Source organism: Lepisosteus oculatus, chromosome 25 (genome assembly GCF_040954835.1).
Source record: "Lepisosteus oculatus isolate fLepOcu1 chromosome 25, fLepOcu1.hap2, whole genome shotgun sequence".
NCBI lineage: Eukaryota > Metazoa > Chordata > Actinopteri > Semionotiformes > Lepisosteidae > Lepisosteus > Lepisosteus oculatus.
In genome coordinates, this window is record NC_090720.1 from 7,174,803 (window position 1) to 7,193,881 (window position 19,079).

Genomic DNA, 19,079 nt, shown 5'->3' on the forward strand with positions numbered 1-19,079 from the left:
CTTATTATTTATGAAGGGGGAACAAATTCTGTACTAAAACACAGCATTAAGCAAGCCTTCAGGGATCACATGAGTCACAACTGACAGCTATCAGCTGCTTTTCTGAAAAAGAAAATTAATTTCTCTTATTGTTGCCCATGCCAGCATTTACCAGCTTGGTTTAGAAACACTTGTCAGCATTAAACCACAGGCAACCATACAACTTCCAAGTTTATTTCTAGGACTTTTTCCAACAAAAGTGAAGGTCCAGCCATAAAACTTGGACTGATGTAATGATTATAAAGAGCAATTGTTTATAGAAATGAGTTCTGTATGGCCACATTTTGGTCTTAGTTTTAGTTAAACTTACCTTTTTACATTCAGTTAACTGGCCATTAACTCAAGTTAATGAGTAATCAGGCAGTTGACTAGTATGAAAATGCTAGTCAACTAAGAATGATCCAAGGATATCATTTCTTAGCAGCCAGCATATCAGTTTCAACAGCATGTAAATTATTACAGAGTTCCTTTGCAGTTATGTAGAAAAAGATGACCTACAGACATCAGGGCAGCGTGGTGGCACTGTGGCTAAGGATCTGTGCCTGTGGCCAGAAGGTTGCCGGTTCATATCCCGTGGCCAACAGAGGAATCCTACTCCGTTGGGCCCCTGAGCAAGGCCCTTAACCCCAACTACTCCAGGGGAGCTGTACAATGGCTGACCCTGTGCTCTGTCTCCAAGCTTCTCTCCCTGTCTGTGTGTCTGTGTCTCATGGAGAGCAAGCTGGGGTAGGTGAAAAGACGAATTCCTAATGCAAGAAATTGTATGGCTAATAAAGTGATCTTATCTTATCACTATTAATCTTCCTTCATAAGACGAACATTGTATAGATCTCACCAGAACTTTCAAGCAGAAGCTTGAAGCAGAAGGCACCTGGAAACAAAAATTATTTTGCACCACACAATGCAGGTTAATTGTTCCTATCCGTCTGCTGACCTTGTTCCTTCCAAAGCAATCCTGACACTTTACCACATAGACAATGACTGCAGCCCTAGCTCCAGTGCAAGGACTGGATTTTTTACTTTTTTTGTTTAACAGGGGGTTCCGTGTAACACTCCACTGAACAGTCAGAGAACATATTCCAGAAATATGCAGGAATTCCAATCTGAAAGGCAGATTCATCCTCAGTGAAGGGGACATTGTGGTCTGCTCTGGAATTATGTCAGGAATGTTTGGGAATAGGGGAACTGGGATGGGGGTTCATCAGCAAGGCAAAAAGAGCAGCCCTTGGAACTTGGTGTTTATTTACATTGTTCCACTTATCAGGCTTTATAGGTTTGGCCTCAGAGTAGCTCATTGTTTTTTCTACAAACACCTGACAGCAGCAGTCAGATCTTGACTGATGAGCTGTGGTGAAAAGTTGTCCCTTGGGCTGCTCAAATGTTTGAGCTCAGGTACCGGTGTCTTTCTCAGATGTGCCAGTGCTTACAAGAAGAGCCAAGCCACTTTGAAAAGTACTGTCAACAGCTGTTAAAAAAACCCTCAAAGCAGTTTTGGGTGTAAAAGCCATTAATGAATGTTGTTGTCCCATGTCATTCAGAACTCAACAAATTCCTAGTTGTTGTCATCTTACTCTGACTCATCTGTGCATTTTAGTGTTTTCTTTCCTTTATATCAGTCAACACTGAAATTATGTGATCTCACATGGTGGTATCCAAAATGTTTTAACCTCCTATCAAGCAAAAAGTCAGACACCCTTGCTTAATCTTATGTGCTTATGGATACAGTTACATTAAATTGAGAGCTAGTCATTCTGAACATGTCAAGGACAATTTATCACATGAGTTGTTGTTACAAGGATGAACAGTACAATTGATAGAGCTTTTTCGGTCTTGGGGGAAATCTGTCCTCCACCTTTGTGAAAGTCAAAAATGGAAGTGCAATAATAAAGGAGACAGATGTAGCAAGGAAAATGTAGTTATGGAAAAGAGAATATAATATAATGTTGTAATTAATTGTATGATATAAGTTTATTATTGAATTACTTAATTATAATTTTAGAAACAAACCTGAACTTTTGAGACAGAAAACGTAGAGAATACCTCTAAAAGTTTTTCCTATGGTAAGACTCTTGTAAGATGATTTAAAGTTTGTAAAGCACAGTACAATTATGGTAAAGTACAAGTAATAGGAAAACATCCATCCATTTTCTGTTTCTTCCAATACTTCCTGTTTCTGCCATAAGGAAGGGTACACCCTGGACAAGATACTGGTCCATCAAAGGGCACACAGACACAGACACGCAGACTCGCACCAGGTTTTCACAGTTTTCCCAGAACACCTTTAACCTACCAGTATGTTTTTGGACTGTGGAAGGAAACCAGAGCACCTGCAGAAAGCCCATGTGAACGTGGGGAGAACTATATAATTTCAAAATTTCAAGAAATATCAACTCCACACAAACAGCAACCCAAGTCTGGAATCAAACTCAGGGCTCCAGCACTCCACTGCGTCATCATGCAGCCCTTATGGAAACATTAGAAATGAAAATTCATAGTATAAACATTTAAAACTCATGGGCAACTGAACAAAATGCAACGCACACAGAATAAAAACTTGTGAAAGTCACCCTTCAGTTGTTCTCATCAACAAATCCTGTCTGTGTGTTTGTTCCAGCCTACACCCAAATCCAGCCTCACCAGCTCATTCAGCACCAGCAGCACAAGCAGCACCAGTTTGTGATCCAGCAGCAATCCCAGCTCCCCCAGAGAAGCCAGGCCCAGCTCCTGCACACGGCTTCCATCCAGCCCCAGCTCCAGACGCAGGCCCAGCCAGTGCAGGCCCTCACCATCCAGTCAGCCCTGGCCACCCAGTCCCAGAGCCAGCAATGCTCCATCCCCGTCCTGCCCAAACCTCCTGCCCACCAGGCCCCTGCACCGAGCCAGCAGGCCACCATCTTCCACTCCACGGTGAGCCCCCAGAATGGACATCCCACAGCAATGAACCAGGCGGCCCATCCTAAACCCCAGCCTGTCCAGCTGGCTGCAGTCAACCTCCAGATCCAGCCAGCGCCCAACACGGTAAGAGTTACATTGCTGCGGTAAGCAATATCGAAAGGAATAACTGTCCCCTTCAATTCTCAACAACATTCTACATTGTTATTCAGTGCTATGTTGAATCGATGAAACAGTCAGGTATGGGACTTTAAAATGAAGTAACAGGCCTGTGTTCTCATGTGACGTAGGATTTGTCTTCTTACATGGTCTGCGGCAACACAAGTCTGGGATTGTTAAAAGGGATTACAGTGTAGATGATGAAAACGGGACCTTTTCTCAAAAAAATTTTAAAGACCCAGCAACTCAAGTGATTGAAGTCAAGACTGGGTTAACCATAAGATCAAGACAGGCTTTAACAAAAGAAGCAACTGTAAGGGATAGGTCTATTCCATGCTGAAAAGAGAAGATGGGAAACACCACGTTTCGCCTGTGGAGCCTTCGTCGGGTGTAAGAAAGACAGGGCAGTCAGTGAAGATAAAATAGCATGGGAAAACAAAAGCCAGGAGAGAGGAAGAGGCGGGAGCAGGGGAGAGGCAGAGTGGCCAATCAATTTGTAGGTTTCATTTCACACCTCTCCTCACCTCTCTCGACCTCGCACCACTTGATTGGCCACTCTGCCTCTCCCCTGCTCCCGCCTCCTCTCTCCTGGCTTTTGTTTCCCCATACTACGTCACGGCCATGCTCCACGGCCAAAACGTTGTGTTTCCCATCTTCTCTTTCCAGGGTGGAATAAACCTTTACTTGTTCCTTTGCAGCCTACACACGCTGATGCAGCTACCCACCTGAGCGACTGTAAGGGACGACAGGCATATTGTCTTTAAAGAACATACAGCTTATACACCTCCAGGAAAGAAGAAATTAAATCATTAAAGACTTTTAAAAAAGCTGAACAAAACTTCTGTTGCCAGCAGGGAGCTATTCGTTACTCTCGCAGAGACGGCAGAACTTCTCAAAAGTGTACGCTGTCCCCATTCCTCGCCTCACTCCTTTCTCTCGTGTGCTATTAGGCAACCCGGCCTGTCCAGGATAGTGCCACTAAAGACAAGGCAGCTCCAGCAGCAAGCAGGGAGACATCTCAGGCCACCATCCCCCAGCAACCAGCCCCCGCTGCAACCCTGACCATAGCCACCACCGAGCAGCGCAAGACCGACACCAACAAGCCCATGGCGCCAGGTACTGCTTTTGGTTCCCAAGAACGGCTACAGATTGCCCAGATAGGTAGAGAAAGGATCTGGAACACTACCGCACCCCTCCATATTATAATGAGCACTCATCAGTAACAGCTGACCGTGCCTGCAGTCTAAATATTAGCCTTCTGATAGATCTGATAGATAGTGTCAGCAGCTATAAGAAAGTTTTTGCATGAGAAACTTTGCTGTGTGGCAAGGTGCAGTACATGCACAGACATTTTGACTTTTACCCTTCTTCTCAGTGACACAACCCTCCCTTGACTTGTACGTATAATGCTCAGGGTTTTGTGTTAAAGACATTATGCATTTTTAAATTAGATTATGCATTTTTATACGTGTGAAGCTTTTTAAAATATTTAAGAGTGCTTAATATTATTTTTTCACAGGCATACATATTTAGGGTATAATGGGGACAATGTTTTATTACTGTTCAAAGAGAAGCCTTTCATGATTCATGGTTTGTACCACACTAAACAAAACTGACACCCATTTTTATTCCACACAACCCGATTTTGTTCTGAAAGATGATGGGTAGATTCACTTTTTTTTTTAATATGAAAAATGTCTCACAAAGCCCCTTTCCAGATCAAATTGTTCTGCTTTGCTTGCTTTTCTACCATGATACTACATGTGCATAACTACATGTGAGTACTTTTCTCACATTAACGGTTGTAACCCGTGCATTTAAATATCTGTCCTCTTACTGTCACTTTGATTTTGGCGAGAAAACATGCATCCGAGTTAAGTAAATCACACGGCACAGTCAATCACTGTGACTCTACTGCATTATGTATGTTGCATGTGGGAAATATACCTTCTGAAACCATTGGGGAAGAGAACAGGAGAACAACAGATCTATGTCAGCAGGCTTAGCAAGACCACATATATTTCCTCCTTTACAAAAAAAGAACCCACATTTTTTAAACTAATTTTTAGAACATTTGTTCCATATAAATCCATATATATCCCACATATCTGTACAGATTCTATATCAATATAAATACTACACACATTATCTATTGTATTATAAATAAGCCATCATTCTTACATGTTCACTGAGAATGAAGTGCTAGATCGATATTCAAACTAATTATGCTCTGGAACTGGAGCATAAAAGCAATATAGCTGTGCTCTCCAAGAGGGGACAATATAATTGAACCTTCCTCTGAAAAGACCAGAATGTGTACTTGCAATGTAATTTCTCACACTTCCAGGTGCATCTTGCTCGTTCACTATAAATCAATGCATTTCAAAACAGTGGACAAATACAGATCAGAAGCTGATTCCTATCTTTGGGTTCACATAGAATAGTAACAATTTAAGCAAATACAGCAATGTGGACAGCGCAGACAGATGACGGGAAAGCGCTGTCCAAGGCTGGGTTTTCAAGCTGGAGAGCTCCAGCCCTGCGCGTAGCCCTCAGACAGACCGCCTGAGCCAAGCCTGGTCTGATAAGCTGGGAGCACAGCGGCCATTACGTCACTGCCATCTGTATGGCCGCCAGCCGGCAGCCCCACAAAGGCTTCCCTTGCACCCCTCTCTCTCCCCTCAAGCGGAAGAGTGAATCCGTCACGCCCCAGTATCCATTGTCCGGCCCCAGCGACTGCGAGACAGCGACAGCAGTGGCTTTAATTAGGGGAAAGGGGGATTCTGCTTTGTTAGTCCCAGAAGGCAGAGGAATAAAGGTGGGCAAACTGGGCTTTTCCCTGGCAGGTGCATCTCAGAAGATCCGCAATAAAGAGACTGCCGTTTTACAGACAGCACAGCTTAAAACATCACTACCATCACTCAGATGCATTGAGGCAGTGAAAAACAGACGTTTGACACCAACTCTATCTGATGTTCAGTACAGGATTCAAAAAGAGTGAATCCAGTCTTGAGTGCTAGCTAGTCTCCCTGCCTGCATGCATTTAATTGTTCTCATGCACATTGTGGAGTAAGATAGTCGGGGAGTTCAGTACGGCGTGTCAGCAGATTACTACTATGGGGGAAATAGGAAGAAAAACAATGAGTAGAATAAAGAGAACTTCATATCAGAATCAGGCACCCAACAAAGAAGTTAACACTTATAATAGAGCCACTTTCACACACACAGTAGATTAGCAACGAACCACATGTGTCCTTGTAAAGACACTCGCTGACTCACTTCAAGGAAAGTTAGCATGAAACAACGGGCAGTACCAAGGTCCGAGGCAGTCAGGAACTGCTCAGCGGATTCAACACCATATTACAGCATCAGCAAGAATGATTCCTTTCTGCATTCCTTTTTCTTTTCTGTTAGTACCAAGACCCTACAGCAGCAGATGCTGCTGACTAAAAGAGCAAACAGTGCAACACACACCATGAAGCATTAATATTCTTTTTTCTATGTGGGAAGAAAATAAATGAAATATGTACATATCTAATCATTTGAACAGTGGCAGAATCTGAGGCCCTGATTTACCTAAAGTTTAAGTGTAAATATTTAATTACTGCTAAATCCATCCATCCATTTTCAGTGACACTTTAGTAAAGGGTGACCATATAGTCTTTACTTACCACACTTTTTTTTAAATGTAAAGAACATCTTATGGCCTTTCTTTTGAAAGAAAATAATAGAAAAGAGTCCTGCTCTAGTACACAAGTACACAGTAAGTACAGGAGCAAAGAGCAAAACCGAATGCAATAAACAGAATAATTTAAAAATGCTAGTTTAAGTCAAAGTAATTGTGCAATTAAAAGGCTGAAAAACTATTGTAAACCCCACTAAATTCTCAAGGAATGAGAACCCGTTTGGCTAGTGTATTCTCCCTGGTGTTCATGATTTCTGATTCTTTTACCTCACTGGTAACTTGCTCCATCGCTTCAGCTTAGAGCCAAAACGTCATGTGAACAAATCATCAGGGGAAAAAAACAACTTGTTTTGCAACTCTGCACATCACAAATGATTAAGTTCAGAACACTTATGCTTTTAATTAAATATTATGTCTATAATCCCTCAGCAAATTAGACCATCAGTGCAATCTGCTTAGCAAATAGCACTGGCTAGCTGTGAGCTGGTACATTTTATTGTTTCTGTTTCTTGTAAAATGAAATCTGTAAAACTATAAAGCTTTTCTTTATGAGCGGAATTGGGGGTGTTAGTGCATAGCCTAATCGCACTCCTCGCTACTGAATTCAAACTAAATGGAACAAGTTCTCTTTGATGTTTAAAAATCAAACTTATGCCTTCAGTTACATATTTCCCTCCCTACAAATAAAACTTTTTAACAGGTTTCCTGTGGCCTAAACAAATTTCAGTCAGTCCAGAACTAAATTGGTTTGCAAATCACACAATGGCCTTATCATCACAGAGGGCTTTTTAAGTGTCATGTTTGCTAGGATTCCCTTGGGATTCCACAGCATATCTCACACCTGTCTTGAGGTTTTAAATGAGCCCCCTGTATTTGTGAGGTAGGATCATTTTACCATAGTTTGCCATATTGGTTATCTACACCATCATTGTTCTTGTGAAGCTAAATTCTTCGGTTAAGCGGGGGGTATTTAAGAATGGTTTGGCAAGCATTGTTGCAGAAGAATAAATGGCCACACAAAACAATGATATTCATTTCAGCCAGTATCCATAAAAAGCTTATTTAAATGCATTGTGAATTGACGCTTCTGAATATTGCATTTAGGCAGTTTCAAAATACTGTACATTATGGACGTTTTAAACAGTTTATTGTATTAAATACACTTAACAAGCACAACACTGGAATTTGATCTTTGAAAACTTTAAAATCAGTTTTAAGCTACAGTATACCAATTTATACCGTGATATAATTTACAACTAAGTTGCCTTTTAACATTGGCGATGTAAGCGCCTTGACCATAATTTCTCTTGGGATGAGCAAGAGGTAAGCCCTGCTGAGAAACCAGGTTTTAAGAGTACAGAAGCTGGTGTGTTTTGCCTCGTTCTTTAACGCTTGAGAATTAGGTACAGAACCACGAGAGCAAAAAGCCGTGAGCTATTGTCATTTTAGGAAAGAAAACGAGGGCTGGAGTGGAAACGAGATGAAGAGATAGTGGGAGGAAGCGCACACATAGGAAGTGAGTAACTAGCTGAAGAAGAAAATCTGGTTTCAGAGTATTTCAAGGTTGATGTAAAAATCAAACTGCGCTCTCTCTGTAGTTTCGATATAGGAAGGTTTCTCAAGCTACAGTGATCACTTAATCCCTAGTAAACTTCATAGTGCTATTTCAGCTTTGTTATCATACCGGGAACTACTGTAAATCACTGCTTTCACGAAATGCACAAGGTGTATTTCGCCCGAATGATGCGCAGTTTATCCTTTTTTGCATTTTATGACACGCCGTTAAGAACGTACAAAACCAGCTACACCCTATTGATATTAACTACCGGGGTAAACCCTTTCATGAGTTTTAGTTTTACCTTTATAATGTAACGTGCATAACTTGTTCCATCTTTTTTTTCCCCCAAGCCAGCTGTTCGATTAACTGAATTCCGTTTCCAGTAAACGAGAATGCTCTAAAATGCTGTGAGGTCATCCATTGTCAATTTACAAGCTAATGCCCATTAATTACATTTATTTTCTCGGGGTGGTAGGGTTTGTCTGAGGGGGCTAGAAGCAGGATAAAAACGCCACGTATCTTTGGTTACCAACCGTTTAAATCATTGTACGTGTAACGCGACAAATAAGATTTTTTTTAACTATGTGGGTGTTAGCGTGCCTACGCTGAGAAAACAGAGAAAAAAAAACATCCCAATGAATTTTCTCAGCTGCTCTTTTGAGACGGTCGGCAGCTCTTTCCCCCGCCTCCATGCCTTTGACATCTATCTAAGCCCAGCCAGCGGCGTCCTCCAATCAGAGCGCCGGCTGCCGACCAAGGCGCGTCCCTATTGGCTGGCGTGAGCTGCGCAGCGGGCCAATAAGCGGCCCTCGACGTTTCCTACTCAGTTCCCTCATACAAAGAGGATTAGAGAGTGTGTGTTGCTCGGGTTTGTGCGGGCAGGCTCGTCTAAAACAAACACAAATAAGGGTGGAAAAAAAAAAAAGTTTGGGGGGCCCTTCCGTCTTCTCCTTTCACGGCGTTTGTGCGGCCAAGGGAAGATGAGAGCGCTTGCCTGCGGAACATCTTGCTCAAAGTTTCGGGCCGCTGGTGTGCTTTTCCCGATCTAACCCTACGCTGCAAAGAATAAAGATTTCTTCTTTTGGGGGGAGAATTACTGAACTGAACAAAGGCGTGTGCTGCTGCTGCTGCTGCTGTTGCTACTGCCCAGTGTATTGTTAGATCCTGCACTTATGCAGCCCTGGGATTTCTGTTTTTCGGAGAACAATCGCGTTGCAGCTTACTTAACTCAAAAAAGGGGGGGGCAAACGGGTTGGTATTTTCTCCCCCCCCTCCCGTCTTTTTTTTTTGTAATACAAAAACCGCCGATGTAAAATAGCCGAATCTGACTTTTCGCGTCCGCTCCTTGCCGAGCTCGGCCGACACAAAGGAAGGCACGGACGGGGTAAGTTGCTTGCCTGCGCGCAAGTTGGGTTTTCTCGTCGCGTCGCCGTCCGTGCGGTAGAGGAAGCGAGCGCCTCTTTGTAACGCGGCGATCGCGGCCGCAGGGGGGGGGGAGTGATAAGCGAGCAGCAGGACAAGTGAATGCGCTCCTGGAGTTGCAGCTTGCGGGGCTGCCTAGGCATGAGCAGTCGATAAGTTGGCGAAGGGGCTTCTCAGCAGTGAACGGTGCGTGTTTGATTCCCAGTAGCCGACTTGGGTTGAACTGCTCGCCCGCATTGCTCCAACAGACGTCCTTGTCATTTCGTTTTCCCACGGAAGCCGGCGATCGGATAAATACAGCGATTTCACGAGGGGGACACGCAGCTCGCTTGGTGACTGCGCTTCCACGGTGCGCGACTGTGGATGTCAAAACGTAAACAACGCTGCTTATGCAATGACGCCTTTAACATCTGTAAATCGTTTAAAGGGCGAGAGAATGAAAGGGCATTCACCTGCTGGCGGTGCATTTTTAAACCTGGACACGGTGATGTTGTCCTTTGAATCGAATACAAGCATTGAATGTCCGCGCACTTGGTGGGGAATGTTGGAAGCAAATGTTAACCCCTGTTCAAGGATACATGTCCAGCGTTTCATCTTTTAGATTTATTGCATGGTTGTTTTCATTTGTGTAAACACGCAAGTGTGCTTCCAGTTTATATTTAGCTTAAAAGTGGTTACAGTTTCTCGTTTTTTCTGGTAAGGCCTAAGATCATGTCCCCTGAGGCAGGGTCACACTAGAGACAGAAACGGTGATCAGCGAGCTTTAGAGACTTCGCGGTTGCTCTTAATTGTAAGGAGTGGAGCACAGACGGTTACATTCATCCAGATCAGATTTGTAAAAATATTAAATACAAATCAGGCGTGGAAGTATTTTAAAAATGTAAGATTTAAAACTGGATAGCTAATTTACATGAGTGCATTTCTAATAACAATACCTTTAGTTTGATTTTCTCCTGGTTTGCTCCTGAATGAAACTTAGGTCAAGGTTAAAGAAGGGAAAACCCAATGTGGGCTGAATAACTTTGATATTCTACAAACATTTAGCCTCCTGATCAACCAGGTATCCACCACCTGTGCTCTTAATGGCCGAGATGCTCATCAGGTTGATATCTCTTGTAAAGCACGTCTTAAGATTTAATGGTCCTGGCGTGTGGATTTAGACGATAGAAATTAGTCAGGAAGGTTTTTCAGTTTGATTTAGGCCTCAGGAGGTGTGAGTTTGAAAGAGCAAAAGTGATGAAATGAAGGCCTTGGATTTTAAATACATGCGTCAATGCTTCCTAAAGTGTGAAACTGCTTCTTTGCGGTGGCCGACAGGAAGAGGCTGTTAAAATCCCGGGTTTTGTCTGTGCCCGCAGGTAGAGGCACTGCCGAGAGGGTGAATGTGAAGTCAGGGGTGGTTGGCTCTCCTCCAGCCATGACCTCAGGAAACGGGAACAACGCGCCAACTGTGACCGGCAGCACGCCCCAGAACGGCGAGAACAAGCCCCCCCAGGCCATCGTCAAACCCCAGATCCTCACCCACGTCATCGAGGGCTTCGTCATCCAGGAGGGAGCCGAGCCTTTCCCTGTGAGTGCCCGCTCGCATGCCCGCCCGCCGTGTGGCACCCGAGGGGCTCAGAGACCTGGTCTGGCAGTCACTCTCATCACTGGCACCCAGAGGCTCCGTCCTTGAGAGCCTCAGTCAATCCCCACGGGCCACAGGCTCCCCCACCCATCGCTGGCTACACAAGTAGAGCGTTTAGGGTATCCTACTGCACAGGGGTGATTTCGCCTGGGGCGTACAAGATACACCTTCACAGCTCCAGGCTTCTTGAGCTGAAAGCAGGCACCTTTCTGTGCAGAACTCTCCCCGACAGTAACAGAACCACAGCAGTAAAACGCACACCACAAGGCCTTCACTCATCAGCTCCAGCCAGTCTTCCTGAACAGATCAGACCCCTCTGCGCAGTGTACAATCACCCAGTTCCTCAATTAGGATCCACTTTCACTTCCTATTATTCAAAGTCCTATGTCCTCTGAAAGCAATGTGACATTTCAACACTTCCATGCATCCTCCAAGCGGCTATGAAACATTCAGACCAGACAGGATCTTGATTTCTATTTATTTAATGCAATTACAATTGTTATTGCATGAGAAAGTATCAGTTATGAATACAGCTAGTATTTGAGAATAGCCAAATTTGCTCATTTGAGTTTTACAGTTCATTTAATATACGGTTGAGCACTCTGGCCTTCTTGGTTAAACAAGTGTCATCTGTAGCTCTGGGTTGAGAGCAGGGAGTTCTTCACAATAGCGGTTAATGTTCCATCTGTATCAAACACCTCTTCTGAATGGAATGCACTGCCACCTAGTGGCGACACAGGGGGCCAATATTCATGCGTCAGCGTGCAAAGCAAGAAGAGGAAATTTTCTCACAGTCCTACAGCTCAGCTCCAGGCATGGGTGAGGGGCAGTGCCAGTCTGCTAAGGGGCGATGCAGAGGAAGCGATTACCGCTGTAAGATGTCAAGATTTCTACAGCTGGCCTCCCTCCCAGAACGGAGCCTTTGAAACAGGGTCGTGCAGCTGCCTGCTGGCTATGTGAGGAAGAGAGCCTGATGGAGGAGATGGGGCCCAGAGCTCCTGGCTGTTGCAGCTCTCCAGCTGCTGTAGACGGAGAGGGTAAACTGTACGTTCACATGCTGCCTGTAAGCTAAAGCAAATTGCCTTGGCTAGTGTAAATACAAAGTGCCAGAGGAATAAGTCAATCCCTGTTTAGAAACACACAAAAAAAAACCCTCTTCTGTACTTAATTCCCTCCTGTCAGCAAGCACAGTCTGAGGGTCACCATCTTATACTGCACGCCTGTGTACCTTGGGAAGCCACCACTGGGTCATCCTGCTATAAGCGGAGTCCGGAGGTGCATGTACGCTTTACAGTTGCCGCTGTTTGTGCACCCAGGTGGGACGTCCTCCTCTGCTGATCGAGAACCTCAAGAAACAGAAGCAGCAGCTGCAGTCGGACCCCGAGAAGACCCCCCAAAGCAATCCCCCCAACACTACAGATTCGGAGATGGAGGATCTTACACAGCAAGGTAGGATCTCGCCGTACACGCGCTCGTTTCAGCTCCGGCCTAACGAGCGCCTGACATGGGAGGTGTGGTGTAATGCCAGGCTTGTCCTGGTGGAGTTCAGACGAGTATTGACCGGGTGATCACATTTAGAGTTGTGGCGTACGTCCGTGATCACTGGATTGCATTTGCGCAGTGCGGCCAAAATGGGTTTCTGGGAATAAAAAAAGGCAAGGCCTCTCCGAAGAGAAATTCACCTTTCCCTTTTTACAGGTCAGATCAGTGGTGCTGTAACTTTTTAGTCATATTGGTGAGCAATGCAGTTCACTCCTGCTGCTTCAGTAAATTCTCTACAGTATAAACAGGTCATCGTTATTAAGGAGTATGTGTTCTCATTTGACTTGCATGGTAAGATATGTTGCAAACCATAGTTTTTTCTCTGACTTCCTTCAGTGATATGTTCACGGCACATTCAAGTGGTAGATTTACTTACTGCATTTACCATTGTGAAGACCATAAATGCCAGTACTTAACAGTTCTGCTGTCATTTAGTAGTGTGATAGAGTATAACAGAAAACGTCCGACTTGCACTCTTTTTTTTTGTTGAAAATGGTTGATTTACACGTGTAAAATTCAGCTGCAGCCCACACACGATGACTAAATTTCTATATCTAGAGTCTCACAACAGCTGCCATAACCACGTTACCCAAAGGTGTAGAGAGGGGATTAGTTCTGCTCAAGTCACTGAATTTTAAATGCAAAGATGCTCTCAAAAAATATGCCTTTGCACATTATTTTGTGAACACGGGACACCAAAAACCTAGACATACTGTACAGGAAGTACAAGGTAAATGGTCTTTGTATAAACAAGAAATCTGGAAATTAGAGTGGGATAACTAGTTGAGAAAAGGAATACCCCTAATGGCTTTATACATTGTATTTTTATGAAAATGTAGAGTGTAGAGAACCACCTGGAGACAAATGTTTCTGGATCCAATATTAAAAGTTACCCAAGTGCCTTCTTTAGAATCAGCAATGAAACAAGCCAGAAGACACAGGTGGAAACTACTGCATTTAAAACTGAGAGCAGGAGACGTGGTTTTACTCAGAGTCATGGGAGTATGATGCGACCAAACCACCCACAGAGCTGAAGCTGCTACCAGGGATTCTTTCAAGTAATGTCTGGTTGAGATCAGGTTTAAGGTATTGTTCATTTATGGATTAGACCATTGAGATAGATAATGGCAATAGATGGTCTCTAAATACCAAACTAGAGGTAAATGACAGAAGGCCAGTCATTCTTATTTCCTATATCAAGGTCTGATTTTAAGCTGCTTGTTCGTTGTTCACTGTGCCTGAACAGAAATGTTTGTCCATCCAGGACCTGACACCCACCCCAATTCGAGAGCCTTTGGTTTTAAATGTTGTGCTTTTCTTCTGAGTTCCCCTCTGCTGCGCTCTCTCAAGGCTGTCTTTACTTTCTAGAATTAAAGGACCAGGAGGAAGACGCCGAGCCCAAGCTGAAGTGTGAGCTCTGCGGACGGGTTGACTTTGCTTACAAGTTCAAGCGGTCAAAGAGATTTTGCTCCATGGCTTGTGCAAAGAGGTACATTACTTAGGCTTACAGTTGTATTAAACAGGACACTCTGTCTGTTACACTTAAAAAACCCCATTGAGGACAGTGGGGGGGAGGGGATTTATTTCCTTTAATGTAGACTGTTTTGAAATAATTATGAAATAATATAAGATAACAGCATACAAGAAGGGACTGTTTTTATATTACCCAAGCAGATGATCAGGCTAGAGCTGAGAAATAGCATTAGCAGTAAAATCCAGTGGGGCAAATCAGATGAAGGAGAAAGGAGGCTACAAGAGAAAACCATTCCCCAACGATCAAAACTGTTCTTGGTACTGTAAGCGTTTTATCCCCAGGGATTCTGAAGGGCCTTTTCGTTGGTGGTCTTTTTTTCTTTACAAATCCAGTAAGCAGAGCTGTTGGAGTCTTTTGGGTAATGGCTCTTAAGTTATGGCCTGTAAACTGTAAACCATATACGGTTCAGAAGGAATTGAAACAGGAGCCAGAGCACAGCTGGTGCATGCTGTTACCCACACTGGCATCCTGTAACTTTTATACTCTACAGTGTTATGAATTTTGATCTCTTTTTTTCCATCAAATTATATGCTTTCCTTTGTGGGAAAGCTTGGCAGTATTTCTGCTGGGGATTCAGGTTGGGGTTGTTCTTGTTTATAAGTGTTTTTATAAATGTATGTGGGTGGAAAGAACCACAGATGCAAAAGCTAACTAACTGAGCTGGAGTTAAATTAAAGCAGATGTTAGGTGAATTCTGCCTTTCTTTTTCTTCTCACTCAGATGACCACTAAAAAGGCCTGCTGGAACAGTGGCATGTCTCCCCACCCTCTCTTTCCAAACCTCCAATTTTTTTATTTATTTTTTTAGTTTTGTTTCCATCCAACCAAAGTGTCATTTGACATTTTCTTTAAGCCACAAGACCACACAGGCCTGCATGAGAGGGGTAACTGTACTACTCATTTTTTAACATGTTCTTACCACCAGTTTAGGAGATAAAAGCAAAAGGAAATAAAATTGGGTTTTCAACTCTACTGAACCAAAATCTCTCAAGACATGCCTCCTTTCTTGATCTTTGTCAGATCTGTACTCCAGACATTTTCATTCTTGCTGGTCTGACCTTTCAAGCGTTTGCAGCAGAAACTAAGGGATGAGAATGTTTCACAACATGAGAGTTGCTTCATTGATTAAAAATGTCTTAAAACTGCAAAAGCACTGAGCTTCCTCTGGTCTTTGTCAGATATAACGTGGGATGCACGAAGCGCGTAGGCTTGTTCCACCCCGACAGAAGTAAAAACGCAAAGTCAGATGGACCAAAACACCGCCGACGAAGGTCGCGAAAGGGCAGTCTGCAGAATCTGAACAAGGAGACCAAGAAACAGGTGACACCCGCAGCAAAAGACCGATGTCCTTTTCCCACCTGGGTTGCCCAGTTCTTAGATCTCCCCCACTGATACACCCATAGAGCATCAACACTGAGCAAAGAGCGCATAGATAAGTACGACTACAATTTGTACTGTATATGCAATGTTCTGCTGCAAGTTACAGATTTCAACACTCGCAAGTAATGCGAATGAATGCGTACGAGTCCTTGACTTAATATTACAAGATTTAATAATATGTTACATGTTACATACCCTTTATATAGCAAGTAATCAGTAAGCACACTGTGGAAACACCTCTGCCAACAACTGTACAGATGTTCTGTTCACCTGTTTAGGATAGACATCCGATGCATAACATTCTTAAATTCTGTGGGTAAGTAAAGGGATTAGTAGTAAAATCTGAAAATGAAGGAACAACTGTTTAATTAGACAGTACTATCAAATATTAGGTTGGTGTTGGAAGGAATACCAGACTTTGTCATTAAAACTTTGTTTTATTCTAACTCTGAGCAAAGAATTAGCCTGTAACTCCTGCTCTGCCCTCATGTACCTACAGTAGCTATTTTCTCTTTGTTCTTCTTGGTGTGGATTTACAGTATACGTGTAGCATTAATCTATAGGTGTTTTGCATGTGACAAATAACACGCGCTGCCCACAGAAGCCTGCGCAAGCGAGATCTCCCCGCGGTGTAGCGGGCTTGACGGCGCCTTTGTCCTTGTTGCAGCAAGCGCCCACACCCCTGCAGTCGCTGGGCGGCTCCGTGTCCTCGCCTCCCCCCTCGCACCCCAGCCAGGGCGAGTCCAGCCAGTGCTCGGACATCTCCAGCTACGAGGAGCCCCCCTCCCCCCTCTCGGCCGCCAGCTCGGGGGCCCCCAGGCGCCCAGGCGACAGGGGCCCCGAGGCCCCCGAGGGCCACGCCCGGGAGCTGCCTCTGCTCACGCAGCACTTCCTCCCCAGCGACCCCACCAAGTGGAACGTGGAGGACGTGTACGAGTTCATCCGCTCGCTGCCAGGTCAGTCAGTCGCCCGGCTGGGCCCCCAAACCGAGGGGGGTCACTGTGCTCAAAGCTTATGACTTCAGACATGAGGACCCTCGTGTGAAAATCTTTTTCCATTGATCTCTCTTCCGCGACTGAAATTGCACGTGTAGAGCTGGTCAATCAAATAGTTTTTAGGACTCGGATCTATGCGAGACCAAATCTGGCGATGCCTTTTTATAGCACGGTTCTATTTTTAGTTCTACACAACTCAAATGAGTCATTTGTCACCTGCGAGAGCTCATTATCCCCAGACAAGTAAGCAAGATCCCCATTTATTTACGTTACAGCGCAAGATGTTGCCACTGTACTGCCAATCTGATTTCCTCTGATGTCTACACTAATGCGTTTTAGAGAAACTGTGCTAAGCTATTGTTGATCAAGATGGATTTTATATTCATTGCTTCTCAATATCTGCCTTATCACAGCAGACTCTGCTCTAAACAATTGCTAGACTCATCTGCTTGTTGTAGCTAGATAAGCCACACACAAAAAAACTAACTCTGTGACCTCCTCTGTTGAGCTGCAGGCTGCCAGGAGATAGCAGACGAGTTCCGATCACAGGAGATCGATGGCCAGGCCATGCTGCTGCTCAAGGAGGACCACCTGATGAGTGCCATGAACATTAAGCTGGGACCGGCGCTGAAGATCTACGCCCGGATTAATATGCTCAAGGACTCCTAGCTGAATCTGGGCTGGGGGCCAAGAGGGTGGGCCGCCTGCCTCCTCCACAATACAGAACTACACTGAACGGTCAGGGTGGTCCCAAAACCGTTTCTACTGCTGCGCAAATCTCAGCCAGGTTGAAAGCTTTTCCTGTCGGCTCTTGGCAGGTGGCATGGTGCTAACCTGAAGAGACGCATGACCGTTAGTATCTCTTTTTGGACACCTGAGCTCCTGAAGTTCCGTACTGGTGATCTACAGCTGTGAACTCTTTCCAGATGGACATACAGGAACTAATTAATCAGATTAGTGGGTTGTTTTGGACCTACTGCACAAGGAGCATCGGAAGGAACTATAACTACTTCACTGGTTTCTGGCAACAAGGGCTCTGGTGTGATTTCTTAAGCCATTGCCAATGAGAACTGGGGTGAGGGAAATGGGGACAGGTCCCTGGAATTTGCAGATGGGCTTTTGTTTCTTTAAATGATATTTAATTTGACTTCCCTGAAAAGGAGGACGACATGAATAATTATAAGCCGAACGGGTTCCACGGTGAAGAATTTCGCCTGATAAATTGGTGCTAGTTGATGGCGTTGTGGAAAGCAAATGTCTAGCGAGGGTGCTGTTCAGCAACAGCTGTAACACTGCCCTGGCCTCACTGTGTATAAGGGTGCTCAAGAATGATAACCTGTTGTCACAATAGTAAAGCGACCGGTAAAGCAGTAATCATGCATTAGTTCATACAGAAAATGCTTAGTTCAAGCCTCTTTGCAATTCAGAAAAGTCCCTTTCCTACATATAGCATTTTTTTAAACAGACACCAGGATGGGGCACAAATTGAGAAGCACAATAATTTTTATTACTGCATCTCTTAATGCTGTCCTGTTTTTCTTCCCCACCATGACCCTTTTTGGTGCATGTGAAATACTCTTATTAAATTAAATGCTGGTTTCCAAAGATAATGCATGAATTGCGTCCTACAAGGATTCATTTTCTTTCTTTTTTTTCTTGATGCATTTCAGAATAAAAGTTCAAATCATTCTCAATTTGTCATTCACCATCACTGGGTCACTCGGCAGTCTTGTTGCCTCATCCAGAGGGTCACCCTCTTCTGTGCCTCAGTAATCCATCCCTTCAGTGGTTGCTACAGCTTCACAAGGAACTTGATCAAACATAAGGCATTATCCAAAACATCAATACAGATCCCTCATATGTAAGCAGCATAATAGTGGCACTAACACGACTTAGAAATTCAAAACAGCAACTTCTTAAAAACATCTGTCCAGTACACAGAAGCCTATTCCTTTCCTTATTTACATTAAAAGAAATGTAAATAACCATTTACCATCCCTGCAAAACTGCAGACATTAAGACTGTTAACTGTGTACACAGGTAAAATGTACTTATCGGGCGTTTATGTGCTGAAGTCACCTTTTGTGTGAACACAAAACTGTGATTTGTATTTTTTTTAGGAAAAACAAGTTGACAGTGAGAACTCATGGAAGTGTTCTTGTTTAAAAGTTTTGTCTTGCAGTCCAGTCCGAAGCAGGTTTTAGCTTGGAGAGTCTGAGCAATGCGATGTGGTGAATACCTCCGATT

At 44.0% G+C, this 19,079-nt stretch overlaps 1 protein-coding gene across 9 annotated transcripts in view; it reads left to right on the forward strand.

The window, feature by feature from the left end:
• Window positions 1-18,521, forward strand: part of phc2a (polyhomeotic homolog 2a (Drosophila)) — a 90,142-nt gene extending 71,621 nt beyond the window's left edge. For 6 of the 9 annotated variants that reach the window (XM_015337127.2, XM_015337131.2, XM_015337128.2 and 3 more), the window contains 8 exons: window positions 2,654-3,057; window positions 4,041-4,206; window positions 11,114-11,325; window positions 12,699-12,831; window positions 14,293-14,413; window positions 15,636-15,777; window positions 16,505-16,793; window positions 17,347-18,521. In XM_015337127.2, the coding sequence (XP_015192613.2) occupies window positions 2,654-3,057; window positions 4,041-4,206; window positions 11,114-11,325; window positions 12,699-12,831; window positions 14,293-14,413; window positions 15,636-15,777; window positions 16,505-16,793; window positions 17,347-17,501 (1,622 nt within the window). In that variant the 3' untranslated portion in view covers window positions 17,502-18,521. Of the gene's footprint in view, window positions 1-2,653; window positions 3,058-4,040; window positions 4,207-9,065; window positions 9,718-9,811; window positions 9,942-10,103; window positions 10,129-11,113; window positions 11,326-12,698; window positions 12,832-14,292; window positions 14,414-15,635; window positions 15,778-16,504; window positions 16,794-17,346 lie in introns of those variants that run through there. The other 3 variants (XM_015337133.2, XM_069184037.1, XM_069184036.1) reach the window with 3 other exon arrangements.
• The last annotated feature ends 558 nt before the right edge of the window (window positions 18,522-19,079 follow it).